The 19,056-nt window shown below is 41.9% G+C and overlaps 1 protein-coding gene across 1 annotated transcript in view; it reads right to left on the reverse strand.

Annotated features, from left to right (window-relative positions):
- Nucleotides 1–1,963: 1,963 nt before the first annotated feature.
- The window catches only part of gna13b (guanine nucleotide binding protein (G protein), alpha 13b), a 29,143-nt gene continuing 12,050 nt past the window's right edge, over nucleotides 1,964–19,056 (reverse strand). Inside the window, exons 2-5 of the mRNA XM_056401080.1 lie at nucleotides 15,739–15,968; nucleotides 10,803–10,853; nucleotides 8,713–8,913; nucleotides 1,964–8,223 (exon numbers count right to left, since the gene is read on the reverse strand). Coding sequence (XP_056257055.1) covers nucleotides 7,852–8,223; nucleotides 8,713–8,913; nucleotides 10,803–10,853; nucleotides 15,739–15,968 — 854 coding nt within the window. The 3' untranslated portion in view covers nucleotides 1,964–7,851. The remainder of the gene's footprint in view (nucleotides 8,224–8,712; nucleotides 8,914–10,802; nucleotides 10,854–15,738; nucleotides 15,969–19,056) is intronic.

Consider the following 19,056-nt stretch of genomic DNA (forward strand, 5'->3'; position numbering starts at 1 on the left):
CTTTGGAAAAGACTTGATTTGTTTTGAAACCTTTTGTGTTGTGGTCTTCTTGATGCCCATGCCAGACATTCTGTGAGTCAAACCTCTCATGACATCACAAAGTAAATGGAATGTGTCACCTGTCTGGTAAAAGAAAAGAGATATGGTGTGGTGCTGACCTGTGTCACTGCTAGCAGCCGGGTTTGTGTCAGAAGACAACAGAAAACAGCAGCAGAGAGAAACAGACTTACCTGTGGCTTGGGAGTTCCAGGTGAACTAGTTGAGGCCATTGTCTACATATGCAGTCATGTAGGTGAGCTGACAGCAGGTTCAGCCAGAGTGACGTGATTTCTTAGTATGCAAATTGTATGTAGACACAAGCTCTCCCAGGCCCAACACCCCTACTGACCACTCCCATCTTCCCAGGACAGAAAATTCAATAAAAAAACCCAAATAAAGATAGATATAGCCACACTTGTACCATGCAACATATACATATGCACGCACCCATAGACACACTTAGTCATGGAACTAAAAGCAGGAGCAGGTTTATTTAAGCATAATGATGCACTGTTCATAACAGTGGCCACATAGCTGTTCATACTGTGCTTCTATAAGTGAGAAAACAGCGCTCTCTACTGGCTCTTTCTATCATCAATGTATTAATGTATTTTGGTCTGAATAATGTCCAATACATAAATAATGATGGAAAGACATTTATTTTGACTTCAAGAACTAACATGAATGCAATGATTCTGTTGAAATCCAATTCATGTGATAAATATAGAAAATATCATCCAGATGATAATGAGCTTCGGCCTCATTCCGTCACAAATTTATCGGCACTGTCATATATAAATGTGGCTGAGCTGAGAGGAGCATCAGCACATACACCCACTTACCTGTTACCTGAACAGTAGTAACCCTTCCTTTATTAGATCTTATCTTAAAAAGACGACTGTCTTCATAGTGTAGTGCTGAAGATGTTGTGAAATGTTTAATCATGGAAATATTGAACAGTGTGTGGATCATTTTTTTAATTTCTCCTCATGTTGCAGTGATGAAGAGGAGAGTAAAAGCTTCATCACTGTCAGGAATCCTGTCGGATTAAAGAATCTGTGTCAGATCAAATGAAGCTCTAATAGTTGAGATGTGGTTATTTAGTGATAAACTGTTTGTTAGAAGCTCTGTTTGAAAACCAGAGTGGACACATGGAAAAAAACGATTCCACTGATTTATATAAATATCTACTGCTCGTTATTATTGAACACTTTATTGTAAACTCTTTTGTCCCTGTAAGGATCCTGTAGGAATGATGACTCAGTTTTTCCAGTGATTTGATTGGTCAATTGTTTGGCTGTTGACAGGTTTTGATCTGATCCTCTGAAGTTAACCTGCACCGGAGCAGATAAGGAGTTCAGCATAAGTTACCACGGTGATTTACCCTGCTAATAAGTGAACCACCGTCGCAGGACTGAAAACCCAGAGTATATTCTTTATACGTAAGACTCACTGTGTTCCTGCAGCATGATGTTTTACAGGTGTGTTGTTTATTTGTCTGACAGGTAAGTTTAATATTTGCAAAGTAAAATGTACTAGTTTAATTGTTTGTATTTGCAAACCACACTGTTATTGAATCATAGTGCATTTGTAAAACATGTTTTGTTTGTTCAGCTCCAGTCCTCCTCAGGTGTTCAGGTCCTCGTCAGGTGTGAAGCAGCCATGTTTAGAAGAGCACAGAGGTTATTTTTTTTTTTAAAAAACAGCTGGATTTATTCAGAGAGTAGAAGGTCAGACAGTATAAGTTAGACTGTACAATGAAAGATCATCTATCTGGAAATACCACAACTGAGAAGAGAAATGTTTGTAAATGACTTAGTATGATGACAACAGCCTGCTTGTGTGGCATCATTGAAAAAACGGAGACACAGTATAAAACCTTTGTTACGCGATTGGACAGTCGAGGCAGAGCGTGGAGAAGAGGCACTAATGATCAGTATATTTGGCAGATTTTTTTCCTGATGTGATTACAGACATATTTCTATAAAACACTGGCATTAACAGAATCATCAGTCAGTGAGATCAGGATTATTTTTCAACACAACATAAAACCAAGTGGTGGCTGTGGAGCAGTGACACTGGTTTCTTCTCACAACCTAACGTTTTAACAGCAGCGTTTCTCTCAGTCCGAGCGTTTGAACCAAACCGTCACAGTCACAACACCGATGTCCGATTCACACAGGATGCAGCGGACACAACACAAGTCAAAGCTCTGGGAGCAGTAACCAAGCAAGGCCTCCAGATTAAAAAGAGGTCTTTCCTCCTCACAGATCCGAAAAGCTGATCCCTACCGGATCCCAGGGTGTAAACAGCACCTGACACCAGCAGCTTAGGATCTACTCACTAATCCATGTGTGAGGCCTGAAGGTAGATGCTGAACATGTGACGGCACTGGATGGACCGGCAGAGAACCGAGGTGACAGAGACAGACTCGTCAGATTTAAGGCAGACGATTAGAAGGTGTGGACACTGGGCTTCAGTGCGCTGCAAACAAAGTGCCTCAGATTATGTGACAGTGTTTGAAACAGCGGCTGCATCCAACACAATCTGCAACTTTCTGAAAGAGACGATTAGGTCTTTATACAGCGGTTAATTAATTGTGTGGAGGAGTAGGAGAGTTTCAGCTTTTCTCTCAAGCTCGTTGCTCCACTCTTCCCATGACTACTTGTCACCATACATGAGACTGTCCCACGTTTTTGAGACTACAAAGATGCACAGAAGGCACAGAGTTCTTGGAGACAGGTGGAGAAGGAAGTGTGCTGCAGTTTTTTCAGGTTGCCTCACATCTCTTACTTCCAGACATGGCTGAATTTGTTTAAAGCAAAATGTGCCCTTTAATGGGTTCAACACACCGAGTTTCAGCAGAGCCACGGTCCACCTCAGCAAGAGAAGGAAGGAATTCTGAGAATCTGACTTCAATGTATGAATGTGTGAAAAAATGATCTATACTTCGACAGCTTGTCAAGAGTTTTCAAATACATCTCATGGTCTGGTGTCACTCATGAGCCGGTGGTCTCTGTCCTATCATGGTCTTTAGTGTTGGGCCTGAATGGCACCCTGACCTAAGACCACCACAAACACACAAACCTTTGTGTTTAGAATAATGTTCCAGAAAGCTTCACATTAAATTATGTTTTTATCCTGAAATATGGTTTTAAATTTTAAAATGTACTTCGAACATCAAATTCAGTTTTTCTTCAGAATTGCTTTCGTCTTTATTCCTCCATAGAGTCCAGATCTTCCCGTGAATCATCAGATGTAGGAAGATGGATGAAAAACCTAAGTGCTGTCAGACTGAGGAGAAACGTGACTTCACAGAGGCTCCTCTAAAGAGCTGAGACAGAGTCACAGCATGTGGGACATCATCGCTCAGCCATCTGCTCATCACTATACTGTCTGTGCTCCAGTCATCAACACCAAGTTTGTTCAGCATTGACAGAGGCTGTATCAGGGTACAAGCCTGTTCTGCGATGACTTCATGGTGTGTGTGTAACTACAGGCTTTCTTCTGGCCTAAAGTGATGACATGACACAACGATCCAGACAAAGAGGCCTCTGCTGGGTTTTAGATTGGCTGTCCAAGCGGCAGCAGACAGGACAGTGTTTGTGTGTCTCTCACTCACTCTCTCACACACACACACACACACACACACACACACACACACACACACACACACACACACACACACACACACACACACACACACACACACACACACACACACACACACACACACACACACACACACACACACACACACACACACACACAGAGGCTGCTTTATACCGATGCACAGACTGACAGAAGGAGAATGGTTGTGACTGGTGCTGCAAAGCTTGAGGAATTCACTGAGATTTTGGTCTCTGGTCCTGTCAGTCAACTGCTTCTCTCAGAGCTGGGAACACACACACCAAAATCAGCCAAATAACTTCACTGCTCCATGCTAGCACACATTTGAGTGACAGCAGGGTCCTGGTTGGTCTGGGGATTTGTCTCTCAAGATGTTTCCTCTCAATGTGACTGATGAATCATTTACTCAATGATAAATCAAACTGGTTCATCATGAAAATGTGAGGACAAAAGAGGAACATGAAGCTGAAATGCGTGACCCAAAGAAGAGACAACTGGTCATGTGACTGACGTCAGTGTACTGAGCTGTTTCAGCAGCAGCTGATGATGAAGTTATATTTTGAACAGATCTGACACAGGCTGGATTAGCTAACAGTAAGAAAAAAGATTAGCATGTTTTAGTCCACTCACTAGATCCTGTTTGGTTCCATTAATTTTCACACATTATGAAACCCCACTAACAGACATTTGAACTGTGTAATCCATCACAGTGACCGTGGTGTCAGTGTGAACAGAGATAGATGGGCACCATTGGCCGTTTGAATGCTTACCAAGCTCAAATCTGCAGCTACACTGGTTCGCTTTTTTAAGGTTCTAAATCCAGTTTTTTTGAGTGATTTAACTGGAGATCAGGGTCTTATGTGCAGTCTCTGGCAGCCATCTTGAACTCACAGAACCAGAATTATAGTCTAACTCATGTTTAGAGGTGTAATTTTAACAATTAAGAGCAGCTGACAGGAGTTGGGTTGATACTAACCCCCTTAAAAAAAAAAGAAAAAAACATGAGCAAAAAACTTCAAATTTCTGCTGCTCACAAGTCTGGTTTTGGCTCATGTCCCTTCAGAGCCTCTGTAGTTGTTGTGTCACCTGTACAGACTGAAACACATCCGCTGTAGACAAGGGTCTGTGGTTGTGGGGTAACTGGAGCATATTCAAGCTACAACAGGGTGTTACTCACTCTCTTCAGTGGTTAGCTGCCATTAGTATTTAAAACAATAACTATAAAGAGTAAAAAAAACAATGGAGCTCTGCTGATTCTGAGGAGTCTGTGACACTGAACATAATCAAACCTGCTGTCAGTCAAACTTCATTACATCTGTAACTTGTGTTCTACATGTTTATCATCTTCAACATGTGTTGAAGAGTTAGCATGGAGCCAGTTCACTGGAGGACTTTGGTGTTCATGTTCTCAACACATCAGGAAGCTGATTAATGCGACAGTCTCCTAAACCACCTTAAGACAAACCACCAGACGCCCGCTTCTCTTTTAAATAAACACCATCTGACGATGAAAGTAAAAATCGAATAAAAATAACACTTGCGGTCATACATACACATCTGTGTGCAGGGTTACATCAGCTGTTAGAGACAAGAGTGAGGTTGGTGTGAGAGATACATGATGATGAATTAGACAATAGGAAAAGGAGTTAAGGACAATGTGAACTATACGTGACCTGTACACAACAGTGAGAGCAGCCAGCAGACACCAACTGCTGAGGATCGTTAGTAATATACAGACTGGCTTTATCCCTTTTCTTTTAAGTTAGGATGTGTGGGAGAGGTGGACATGAACAGGTACCTTCTGAGAGCGAGGACAGATTGAGCAGCCTCCTCACTTGTATAATACACAGCACTAAAGGTGGAGAGAGAAAACGTTCAGGCTTGGATTTGTTGGGGCTTCACTAAAAATTTGGCCATTTTCAACCTGAACCACATCATCCATCATCAGCCCGTTGTTAACAATTCACTGCAGCGTTAAAGTGATAGTTGGGGTTATTTGCCGTTGGGTTGTGTGAGGTAGTCCCACATAGTCAGTGTTTCTGCAGTAGATTCAGATCAGCGTGCTGCCAGTTACGAGAGGTGGCAGGGAACACGGTATGCTAGCAGAGCGATGTGCGGCTATGGGTGGGGCCAGCAGAAAAAACTTGATGTTGTTTTAAACACTTTTTAAAATACCTACGAAAACAATCCAATATCCGTTTAAATTTAGCTTCATGTAGAATATTTTCAGCGCTTTACCTTCCTCTGAAAACAGCACTTTCCTTTGGCACTACATTTTTTCAACTGCTGAACTACTATATTCCTACACACAAGTACCTACAGTGCACACTGTGTTACGCTGCAGCCACAGGTGAGCTGAGTGAATCACAAAGAGCTAATCTTCACTTTGTTTTGAACGCGTTTTTTTCTGCTGGCCCCGCCCACAGCAGCACATCACTCAGCTCCCTGCTGCTTCTCTTAACTGGCAGTGTGCTGATCTGAATCTAGTGCAGGTAACACACTGACTAAGCATGAATACCTCATACAACTCCACATCAATTAACCCAAACTATCTCTTTAATCGCCACAGCATCACTACGGTTCCAATATTCAAACTAAATGATGCTTCTGACACACATCTGACATCACTGTGTGATGTCACCTCTAACAATCATACAGTGATAGATTCAACTGTTTGACGTGTTGCTTGCCTCAGTGCTGCTTTGCACTACAGCTGACACACGGGACATCTGCTCGGTTTCACTTCACTATGACCACACTGCTTACTATTCATTCATACCATTGACAGACAAGCAGCTGCTGCCAAAGCATTCAGGTTCATGTTTATGTTCTCATTACAGATGATTGTGGGGTTGATGTGTGTGTGTCCACCAGCCAAACTGTAAAACAGAGCAGCAGTAGCAAGGCAAGCAGGATAGAAATGGAAGCACACCACAGACACAGTGACCCTGATATTACCATGTGATCTGTATCTGAATATGGACAAACTAATTAACACAGTTGGAAATGCACATAGAGAACACGCTACCAGATGTGCTGGCCATATCTGGATACGGTCCAGGATGTTTGTTTTGGGCTCCTAGATGCTCTGACCCAGCAGGTCTTTGGTTCCAAGTTATGTGGGTGCTGCGTGTTCTAGATTCAATTAGGACTGCGAATTATTCAACTTACTAAAGTGTAAGTCAAGGAAACAACCAATTCCCACATCTGAAAAAACATCATATTTGTATTTCTGCTTGAAAAAAATGAATCAAAAGAATTGAGATAACAATATAACTTATTAATAGCAAGTGTAAATGCAAAGGTGTGTGGGTCAGATGACATTATACAGCTACATACAAATCACAAGTTAATACCAGGAGAAAATGTGGTCATGAAGACCCTGAGGGTAAAATGTGCTCCAGGTTGAAGACAGCCAGAGCTCTGCTTTAGTTCTGATGACACACAGAGAGAAAAGACCCACTAACATCTGTCATGTGACTTGTTGAAGGGCAGAGGCATCAGGTCAGAGAAGTGGTTCACAATGTGCCCTGAGAAAAAGCAAAATACGACGTGTCGCTTTCAGCCCTGCACTTGCCTGGTCGCACAGTCTTTTATTTTACAAGTGGTCTATTTGTTTGTGTGCTTCCTCACCAGCCCCTCCCCCAAACACCTGGCAACAGTCGCTGAGCTCCTGATCTCGCTGGCGCCTGCAGGTGGCTTTCACAGCTAGTCAGCTACACCAATTTAAAACAAGCCCCTCCTCCTCCCCATCCCTATCAATAGTGGTCAGAGCAGCATAGAGAAAAGGACAGTGTGTGAATGTGAATAAGAGCAACACATAGGGAAGATACACAATAAAGGATGTCGAGGGGGGCACCACAGAATGTGGATGGGGGGCAGAGAGTGGGGGCTGGGGTCATTTACAGTGGTCTGAAGGGGTGGGGGCTCTGAGCCACAGGCAGCTATTATAAGTCACAGTGAACAAGCTCATTAAGGCAGAGAGCAAGCGTGGGGGGGTGGGGGGTGGGGGGCTGGTAGTAGTGCTGGCTTTAATACACAGTCAAAGTTCAAAAGTGTCACTGCCTGCTCCCCTGACGGGCTGGTGGTGGCGGGGAGGGTAAGGAAAAAGGCACCTTGACAGCCACTTTCCATCTGCCTCCACCCATCCCTCCTCCTCCTCCTCCTCTCCAGCCAGTCCCCTCACTGCAGCATCAGCTGCTTGAGGTTGTCGTGGAGGATGGTGTCCTTGACGTCGCGGAACACCAGCCGGATGTTCTCAGTGTTGATGGCCGTGGTGAAGTGGTGGTACAGCGGTTTCTGCTGCTGCTCACGGCGCTTTTTGCGAAAGCACTCCACCAGGAAGCGCTGGACGTCCGCCAGGCTTGTGGGGTCGCCCGAGAACTCGGGGAAGTAGTCTTTGATGGACACCTGCTTCACCTTCTCCTCCAGCAGGTCCGTCTTGTTCAGGAACAGGATAATGGAGACGTTGCTGAAGACCCGGTTGTTGACGATGGTCTCAAAGATGTTGAGGGACTCACTAAGCCGGTTGGTCACCCGGTCCTCCATCAGCACCTGGAGGAGGTAGAATACAGACGTGTGCTGGGGTCAAACGTCATTATGACAATCTCTGTCTGGTGTGGTTTTCAGATGCAGTGGAAACACAAACAGCAACACAAGGCAGGGACATAGAGAAATGGACTGTAGCCTTTGTCCCGTGGTGAAGTTCCGCTCAAAACAAAAAAAGTTCTAATGGCAGCCATGAAACCATGGAAACAGTAGAATTTTACTGCTGTAAAATCTCTTTCACTGCTGCAAATACCTCAAATTTTTCCTTAAGTAAAGAAACCTTTTAAGAAATTGTGTGCATCACCCTTAAGTCCCTCAGCTAAGGAAAAATTAAACATTAAGTGTCATAGTAAGTAGAAAACTTAGTATGACACACTGATTTGTGCAACTGACCCCTGGTCTGTTTGAGTGGAATACCCTGTCAACTCAGCCACCTTCAGGAGTTCAATGTCCAGTGTTTGTGTGTTCTCACTGTGTTGCTTCCAGATGACTCACCTGGTCGTATTCAGAGGAGGAGACAAGGAAGAGGATGGAAGTGACAGAGTCGAAGCATTCGAACCAGCGCCGCCTCTCAGAGCGCTGACCACCCACATCCACCATCTTAAAGGGCACATTCTTAATCTCAAAGTCATACTCGTGGATGCCCTTAGTCGGTTTTCTGGCCAGGAGGATGTCCTGTTGGCTGGGGAGGTAGTCCTGCAAGCGAGTTATTACATTTATAGACACAATTTTATAGTTTATATCAAAACTTACATATCCAATATCAGTGTTGAAGCTGTGTTGATTCATTTGAAAGTCTTTCATTTCAGCAGCATTTCAAGTCAGCAGCTCAGTGTTTGCTCCAATTGTACAACAAAAACTGGCGTGGCACTACATATATAAGAAGATGGTCCCAGAGTCTGACGCTGTGTATCAGATCAGTTCATTTGGCCCAGAGAGAAAAACAGATTTATTTTGGCCTTTAGTTCTGGTCCATTTCATGTTCACACTGACTTCCTGCAAAAACATGAGGTGTAATCAGGAAGACACACACACCAACAGGTGAGTCATTCAGTGGATGGTTTTGGTGAAGTGTGTAAAAAAATTCATTATGAGAATTATTAGTCCCGACCGTGGCTGGAGCTAATGAATCAGAACAGGAGCAGCTGGAAACCGGATCTTAATCTTAATATCTTAACATTATGGGAGCTGAGTTACTGTTTCGCTCACATTATAATGCAGGACTGCATAAAACCCCTTCGCACTTCCTGGTGTATGAGGGAAAATCCCTGCATGCCCGTGTTGATGCAGATTGTATTACCATGGCTACCAGATGATCTCGATTTATATACTTACGTCACTTGTTCAGATCACTGAACCAAATTCTATTTTCTAATTCTTAATTGTGTAAGTTGATGTCACTGATACATTTCTTGGTATTTAGACATCTTGACACAAATTTTGGACCTAACCCTCACCCCAACCTAGACACAAGTATTTGGTATTACTACTATCATATATCGTACTATGTATCTCCATACATCTTTATATTTACAGACATATCTAGACTTTCAAATACACACACACATAAATAAAACACATAAACAAGAGAAAACAAACTAATAGTTATTATAAAAATAGTAAAAAGAAATTCTGTGGTTGATCTGGTTTCCTTTCACAACACAAACCACTTAGTCTGGTTGTTTGGTGTGACAACCAACAGCATTCACAACAACTTCAACGAACCAAACTGAACGTGTCAGGGTTTGTTTGAACTACAAGAGAAAGGTTGGGTGTGAAAGCACTTTGCTCGGCCTGGGGAAACTGTCTACGATACAAGAGCTGGCGTTTCTCACTTGTTCTAATACAGGTTTAACAACATCTGTTCCTATAGATTCTATGGTGCCAGAAAGTTTTTACCAGGTTTCAGGCACAGTCCATCCAAGTCATTAAAGAGTTTGTAAGAAAGGAATTAACCAGATACCTGTAGCGGACTTGTAGCAGAGATTCACTGACTACTTCTTCTGTTCAGAATAATTTTCCTAATTTCTTAGAAGGGGCACTGATAGACCAAGAGGAAGCTGGGTGGGGGATAATGCTGAGTGAACAGGGAAACCTTTGCTTAGCGCCCATATCTTGTCATTGACTTTTAGTCACTTGTCATGGGCCTTTAGAATGTCCCATGACCACATCTTCAATTGTTTCTAAATGGCTCAGTGAAGCTATTCGCAGTCTTTAACGTGTCATTTCCTGTCTCTAATTCAGGATGAACTGTTTTATACATCTGGGACTTTTGGCCCTAAATTTGTAAAACCAAAAAGTCAAATAAATGTTTAGTTGTTACCAGTGTTAGAACAGAATAATACTCACAACTATAATCTGTCTGTTGGTGGGCGCTGTGAGTGAGCTGTGTTGGCAGCTACATGGAGAAATAGTGCATGCACACTGGAAAAACCCAATGTGGAGACATGACTGGGGACAGGAAGGCAACAGTTTCACTTCTCTTTTCAACAGACTAGCTAAGTGCTCACACCCATCTTCCGCACGCACCCTGCCTGCTGGGGGTCTATGATTCGTGGAGCCTTTGCAGAGTGGGCAGGACTTACCGACTGTCCGAGCTTTTCCAAATTGTCCAGGAAATACTTGACCGACTCCCCCTGAGAGAAAGAGAAGAGAGATAGTCATTTCGTAAGACAAACTTTGAGCTGAATCTCCACTGTAATATGTCACATGACTCAAACTCCCTCAGGGTTTTATCTTGCCGAAAATTAGGCAGGGGTGGTCCTCTCGCGCTCTGATCCTCTCCTCCACCGCCACCTTCCACTTGTGGCAGAGAACTACGCCTACTCTCAGTCCTGACACATTAACCGTATCATCAGTAACATCAATTAACTTTTTTTTTTTACCGTATTAAAAGAACTAATGATGTCTGCACTGTTTCACCTGTCCTCGCGAATCTCCTCTTTTTAAAATAAGATATTTATGCAAAAAAAAACCCCAAAAAACCAAAAACCCCATAAACGATGGGATTTAACGTTAATTTACGGAGACTCTTCAAGAAGCTGGGTGTGCTTGAATGTAAAAGAGATAATATTCATCTGTAGGGTTGCCACCTTTTATGTGAAAAAGGGTGGCAACTATTCACCTGTTTGAAGAGCGGCAAAATCAGGTCGGCTCCTCCCTCCGCAGGCAGAAAATCCAGCGCGTTCGTATTCTTCTTCCTTGGTAATTTCGGATTGGCTCTGCCTGATGCACGGATTATGATACAAACGTCAAATCCACCAAGTGCCGAGAAAACAAGTAGGCCTACTAGAATTTTATCGGGAAGCAGAGGCGGCAGGAAATTTGACAGAGGCGGCCGCCTCGCAATTCTCTATGCAGGAAAAACCATGAGTCCCTTATATATCAATATGGAAGTGGGTCACATTAACATCACTTTTTCATGATAGCACCCACTCACCACCACAGAGTGAGAAAACAAACAGCAGTAACATTACACTAAACCAAGCCTGACGGCAGGTAGACCTGGTCCTGGTTTAAAGCTACATGCAGCCCCGATCAGATCTGCTGAAATGACTCTCTTTAGGTTCAGGACCAAAACACACATCTGAAGACATCACCCTGGACTCTGGAAAATGTCATTGTGAAATGACATTTATCTCTGTTTGATCACTACTGATGTTTTTTACACCATTGTTTAAATGAAGAAAGTAACTGACAGGCAGCTTCCCAGGTAAATAACTAAAGCGTCAGCTGTTCCGATCTTGCCTTCTTACCATCATTTAAACTCTCCATAGCATTTCTGTCATTCGAAACAAACAGAAACATAAGCAGAAACCTGACTTCCATAAAGAATAAAAGAAAGGCAACATCATATTAATAATCTCCTGACTTCCCAGCAGTCCTCACTCACTCTGACATCTTTCTCAGTTGGTCTGCTGTCAATAAAGTTTATTTCATTCTTGTCTTCTCTATGCAGTAACATATTGACATTCTAGCCCACACTGCTGCACATTCTCGGGTCATGCTTCCTCCCATACTGCTCCGACATCTGAGCCAGGAGGTGGGTCGGGCTTTAATATTCACAACCAATGGAAATTTACTATGGCTGGATTGAAAAAAATGTCTCTGATTCAAATTCATCTTCATTTCAATATTCCGGTATTGATTCATAAAATCCAGAGATTGATCTTTTAATATATGTCTTTTACAGTGTCCTGTGGATGTGTGGAGCTGTAACCATGTTAGTCTCACGTGACCACCCTTCTCCTGCATCTCGTCACATGATCATAGGTGTAGTGCTGCTGGAGCAAACTGGAATGACACCCCATTAAATTTTTTCTCAAAGTGATTAAATAAAATCTGGTTGAAATGTATGAACATTTTTAAGCAATTGAAGCGAAAAAGCAAATCCAAATGCAAGATGTGCAAGAAGGCATGTTTACCTGTTCATACACTCTGTCTAAACTGTGTGTTTAAACTGTTGGTCATGTTAAATAGAAAGTGCACTTATTGACACAAACCATGGGATGACTTTCTCTCATGCTTGAGCCAATTTGATCTAACACAGGTCTGCAGCCCTCCTACTCACAAAGCTGGCTAACAGTCGGATGTAATCCTGAGGAAATGCAAGACAGACCAGCCTCTTATTTACCTCATTACATGAGCTTCTATTTCTGTGTCCCTTCTCAGTTTCCAATGCATTGCAGTCTTGTCAGTAACGGTGAATGATGCTAGAGATACACTCCGCTCCACCTCTGCCTTACTATCACAAAATCAGCTCTGCTACAGACACTTGGAAATTATTTTGGAATTTCAAAAGCCTCCTCCACCAGCCACGTCTCCCAGCTGATGACTTCATGGCCTTCATCGTTCTTTACTGTTAGACAAGATCCATTAGCAGACAACTCGCAGAATTCAATAAACCGCAATAAAGCTCCTCTGATTAAGTCTGTCTCACTTACTGCATTTCTCACTCTCACTGAGGAAGACATGTCTGACTTGTCCTCTGGATCCTAATCCGTCTAAACTCTTTCACCCACATTCATTCATGCAGGGTTTTTCCAGCGTACAGAATTGCGAGGTGGCCACCTCCGTCAAAATTTGTGCCGCCTCCACCGCCCGATAAAATTCTAGTAGGCCTACTTTTTTTCTTGGTACTCGGTGGATTTGGGTTTGTAACTGCAATTGCGGCTGTACGCCACTACGGCAATGTAGTGGCGTTCTATGTTTCTGCCTGCGGAAAGAGACGGCGACCTGATTTTGCAGCTCTTCAAACAGGTGAATATTATCTATTTTACATCCAAGCACACCCAGCTTCTTGAAAAGTATCCCTAAATTAACGTTACATCCCAGAGTGTATGTTTTTTTTTCCAGAAAAATCTCAAATCACAGATTAATTTAAAAAGAGAGTTCGCAAGGAGGAGAATTGTGAGGACAGGTGAAACAGTGCAGAGTGCAGATATAATTAGTTCTTCTAATATGGGAAAAAAGTGAATGTGTCAGGACTGACAGTAGGTAGTAGTGAGAGAGGGGTCAAGGCGAGAGTACCAAGTCTTTAAGAGTGTATTAACGAGTGTAATAAAGCCGACGTTTACATGATTTTAACATCACTTTTTATTCATCTTCCAAAATGTTCTCAAAAGCAAAGAGTGAGTGGCTTTGACCCGCAGTGGCTGGAGAGATAATGATAAATATATATAAAAGAAAATACACACTGAATCCCCCAGAGCACGACATCAAAAATCTCCTCCTCTTCCCCCTCCTCCTCTCTCAGCTGATTAATAATCAGAAACAACAGGTTTAAAAAATGGAAACTTGCAGTCAAATTTAAAGACCTCAAAAAAGTAAACAGTCCAGGCTGACCTAAGTCCTAAGCAGTGGACAGCTCGGATTTTGGTTTTTATTCAGGCATAGCAACATCTGGACCTGTTGTAGGGTTAGTCTAGTGCGCAGTCTGTTACCTGTGAGCCCCACGCAAATGGTTCTGACATCCTAGGATATTTTAAACTATTAAATTAACGGTTAAACTGTTAATTCTGAACAACACTAATGACTACCCTAATGTGAATGCATGCTGGCAGATGCTAACAGTTGTGTTGGGGAGGAAACCATGGTGACTTCGGTAACATCAAATGGATTCCTTCTACAGACTATACTAATATGACTTGTTTTAATTCAAAGGGAAATCAGTAGGTGAATTGGCAGGCTGGCAGAAAGCTTAGAAACTACAACATCATAATGATAATACGTGTAACAGCAGAGTAACATTAGAAAAGACTGACACACACTCTGCTCTTTGAACCTGATAATTAGCTGCTCCAAACAGATGAAGGGTGAGCCAATCTCTGCAGGACACTTACAGATCATTTTCCTGTAAGCGAGACACTGTCAGACCACAAGTTCAGCTTGTGGAGAGCAGAGGGAGACTGGGAGGAAGGAAGGGCGTGGGGAGGCAGAGGGACAGAGAGAAGCAACCCCTCATTAGCTGATCTGTGTCCATCTGTGTGCACTCAGCAGCTGCAGCTCAGCTCAGTCCACTGTGAGAAGGGGCCTTTATCTTCTACTGTCAATGTTCATCTGTCCACTCACAGCTCCCTCAACCTACTCCACAGTGATCACTGGACTTCCTGCAGTCTCATGGATGTCAAATTGGCAACACAGGGCAAACACTAAGCACAGGGGTTGAAAACTTGATACATGAGTCAAAGATCTGGTTAAACTAGATCTGGGTGATTAATCAAATTTTATTTTGAATTACGATTTTGACTCAATGAGAACAAGATAATCGAGATAAAACGCTTATTGTGTCACATTCTGTTTCGCAACTTATTTCATCCACATACGTAGTAGTAGTACGTACGTACGAGTGCGTCATCTTGAACAGTTTGCCAATTCAGAGACTTTCTATATATAGTCAGACGCTCAGATAACTAACTTATAGTGTGTATAACCGGAAAAAATAAATAACCACAATGCTTTTTGTTTTGAAATCTGTTTCTTTATTTTATGTTTTTTCTTATTTGGTAGTGCTTGATATTGGCTTCACTATCAAAAAGGTGCCGCCAGGGTTGATGTATTGTAGTTGATCTTATTTATTTTGATCCAGTTTATTTGTATGGATTTTTATATTATATATATTTAGATATTATATAATTTTTATTAAATAAATAATAATAATCAAATCTTTTTAATTATTCTTTTATTTGTTTTTCCATTGAATTGTATTTAAAGTTGAAGAAAGTCCACTGTTAAAAAGAAAAAGGTTTTTTTAAAGTTCAATAAACGTGTGCCGTTTCCACAGTCAATGAGAAATCATGTTTAACAATTTTGATCTCGATATTGATCAAAATAGTTGTGATTATGATTTTTGCCATAATCCAGCAGCTCTAGGTTCAACAGATCCAAAATTTGTCCTCGTCCGTGGACACCACAGATTCACCTCTGTCCCTGTGTACAGTGTCAAAGATTGTACCAGATACACAAGGACAACCAAATAAGGATGTTTGGTCTGGAATTTGGATATGGAACCCCATAACTCACCAGCTGGAACTCCCTGCGGCGGTCATAGGCGTTCTGGATGCCCTGGTCGGCCCACAGGGCGCAGATGGATGGCAGGTAGTGCTGAAAAACTTTGGCCTCCACCATGCCGTGACCATGCGCCATCGCTGACCGGGTGTCAAATGCCATCATGGTGTCTCCGTGCCGCTGATTGGAAAGGTTGCCCCATGGGATGTGTAGTTTCTCACGAGCATCCACCAACACTCGGATACCTGAAGGGGAGAAACACACATCAGGATTTTGTTCTTGTTCTAGATTATCCATTACAGCCAACGTTGCATCCTAGATGTGGATTCGAATTCTGTCTTTAACTCTGTTGATTCAGTGGAGTCCTGACGGTGGTGGATTTACATGAGAGTAGGGGTGGGCTATATGGCCAAGAGATCAATCTTTAGAATCATCAAATGTGGTCACTCAACCTAAAGGCCCAACTCACAAATCTCTGCATCCTGTTTCTGCTCTGATTTTATTCTGAAGGTCTTGACCGGAAGTTGTGATTCCTTTCTTTCCACCGCTTTGAAGCTTCTTTCAGATGTCTGTCCCCTCGCCGCTGTTCTCTACCCACAATGCTGTCTTCTCTTTACAAACTGTGTCTCGACCAATCACACTTGTGGCTTAGTTAACATGGAGTATTTGTTTGGACAGAAACGTTATTTATTCATAAGGTGCTATATAAAAGTATTCTAATCTGAAAGTTCAGTTGTTAACTGCCTGCAGCATGTCTGTCATCCCCGAGAGAGAGGAAATGACCAGCTATCGACACAATTCTTGCACATCAATGGGCATCAGCATCACATACACAGTTAAAACCATGCACAGAGGCCCACCATACATGCTCCAAACCAAAGGCTAAAGCTGCTTATTACAGGATTACTCCAGTGTTTCTCAATCTTCTCTTGCCCCTGACCCAACACTGAGGTTTCCAAACAATAGAGCTCAACTGTCATGTAACAGCTCATGTAACAAGAGATTTAAAAACAGAATACAGAAAATTAATACATACACAAACAGTGAGTTAATTAATGAACAAACAAATTCATATTTGAAATAAACAAATAGATCACAACACTTACAACAGTGCAAATCAGCAACACAGAGTATTGTGAACATTCATTGTATGTGGTGGTTATAGAGACACTGATGAATGTAAAACAAAGCAGCAGTTGCTGAAAAGCCAAGTACAAATATCACAGCCAATTAAATTCAGTCAGAATAAAAACAATGGTGACGACTGCACAAACACCAGCGTTTCAGATATATTCACCACCTACTGCTAGATTATGAGCGCTGCCGGTGCTAAAATGTCACTCAATCATTAATATCAACAGGCTATTAATGATTTTCACTCACACACTGTGTGAGCACAACAACACCCAACGTTATATTAGAATAGGGCAGTGTGTAACAAGCGAGCGGCAGAAAAGTGACAGTGAAGTGGTGAATGTGAGCGAAGCACAGGAAAGGGTTAGCGGTGAGTTGTCAGTTGTTGGCGGTAAATGTAAAGTATGGGCAGTTAATGTTGGTGTGGCAGTTAATAAATGCTGCAGCTTCAAGACCAAGAAAAGTTGTAGGTTGTTTCCCCAACTGCTGGAAAAGAGGAAGTCACGTTAATCAGCTGCTTGTCATTACTACCTGTGTCAGTGTTAAGATCCTGTTAGTAATTACAGCACAGCAAAGGGTGCTCCACAAGCTACTTGACTTGGCTGCAATGATATTACTACCTTACGTCAGGTACAAGCTTAGACTAAACTCAGATTTGTCCTGTACACATACATCTTGATAGTTAAATTATATTTCAATTTTCAGATGAGTCTATTAAACTGGTTGGTTAGGAAGAGAAAGGAGGATGGTGACCTCGGAGGAGCTGAGGTTAGTAAAGCTAAATAGGGATGCTAACTAGTCACCTTTTGAGATAATGGGAATTTTCTATTGGATTTTAATAGAAATATACAGAATGGAATGAATAAAAATGCTGGTTATGTGTTGTGTTACAGATAAAAAAAAGACCAGTAGCGCAGGTGCTAAATGGGCATTTAATTTCATTTTTTGACATTATTTTCTACAGATAAATGACAAAACCTGTAAATCAAGACACTACAGACAAACATGAATAATCCTATCTATAATTTGATTTGAAGCTATTCTGACCTGCATGAGTTTAGTTAACACTACAACCATACTAATCCAGCTACATGTAAAAAGACTGTCCACACACTAATGTTTTCGTTCAGATCTCTGTCCACAATGAAACAGCAATAACAACACTGTGCATCACTGCCAACATCTCTGAACATGATAGCTGTTCTCATCTGTCCACCAACTGAAGTCTCCACAAAGACCATAGAGTTGAACCAACACCTCTTTTAAAACTGTTTCAACAAAAACTGAACATTAAAAAAACTTAATGAAGGTAGAATTTATCACAGGATTCAATAATATCTGTTATTATTAATTTTGTTTGTATAATGTCAAAAGACAGTGAAAAATATCTATTGTGATTCACAACAACCAAAGGAGACATCTTCAGACACTGTCTTCTGTGTGACCAACGATCCAAACCCCATACAAATGAAGTTTAAAGTGATGTCATCAGTACTTCTTTGGCCTTTTGGCTTAAAAACAATAACTAATCAATTTATCGACTAATCACTGCAGCTTTAGTGGACACCGTCAGGCTGCTTTACACCATTCTTACACAATACCCCATGAGATGATCCTTCATCAAGACACAAACGGCTCTATCTGTGTCTGTTTCTACGTTACTACACTGTCTGTCAAACAGCGTAGGGTAGTTAGTAGATGTAGTGAGACTATTTTATTTTTGGAGTTAAATTTAATCTCATAGTCTAAATGCAGTTTCAACTTTTCAGTCCTGATGTGCTGAATGAACAACAAATACTTTTGCTTACAAAGAGAAAACCATTTAAATGATAATATATGAAATGTGTGCATCACAAATGTGCTGAATGGTAAACAGACTGCACTGACACAGCCCTTTTCTTGTGTTATCCACCACTCAGAGTGCTTCACACTACAAGCTACAGTCACTCATTCACACACACATCCAAACTGTGTTTTTATGCCTCCACGCGGGTGACAGTCAGAGCCGAAGACATATTGTTTTTAGGTTTTCTATCCATCCCATTCTCGTGAACTCGATATCTCAGGAACGCGGTGTCAAATTTGGCACAAACATTCACTTGGACTCAAGGATGAACTGATTAGATTCCGGTGGTCAAATGTCAAGAAAACACTTTTTAGCCATTATTCAAGTCTTCACAGCAATTATGACAAAATTTC

This window comes from Seriola aureovittata, chromosome 17 (assembly GCF_021018895.1).
Source record: "Seriola aureovittata isolate HTS-2021-v1 ecotype China chromosome 17, ASM2101889v1, whole genome shotgun sequence".
NCBI classification, from domain to species: Eukaryota; Metazoa; Chordata; class Actinopteri; order Carangiformes; family Carangidae; genus Seriola; species Seriola aureovittata.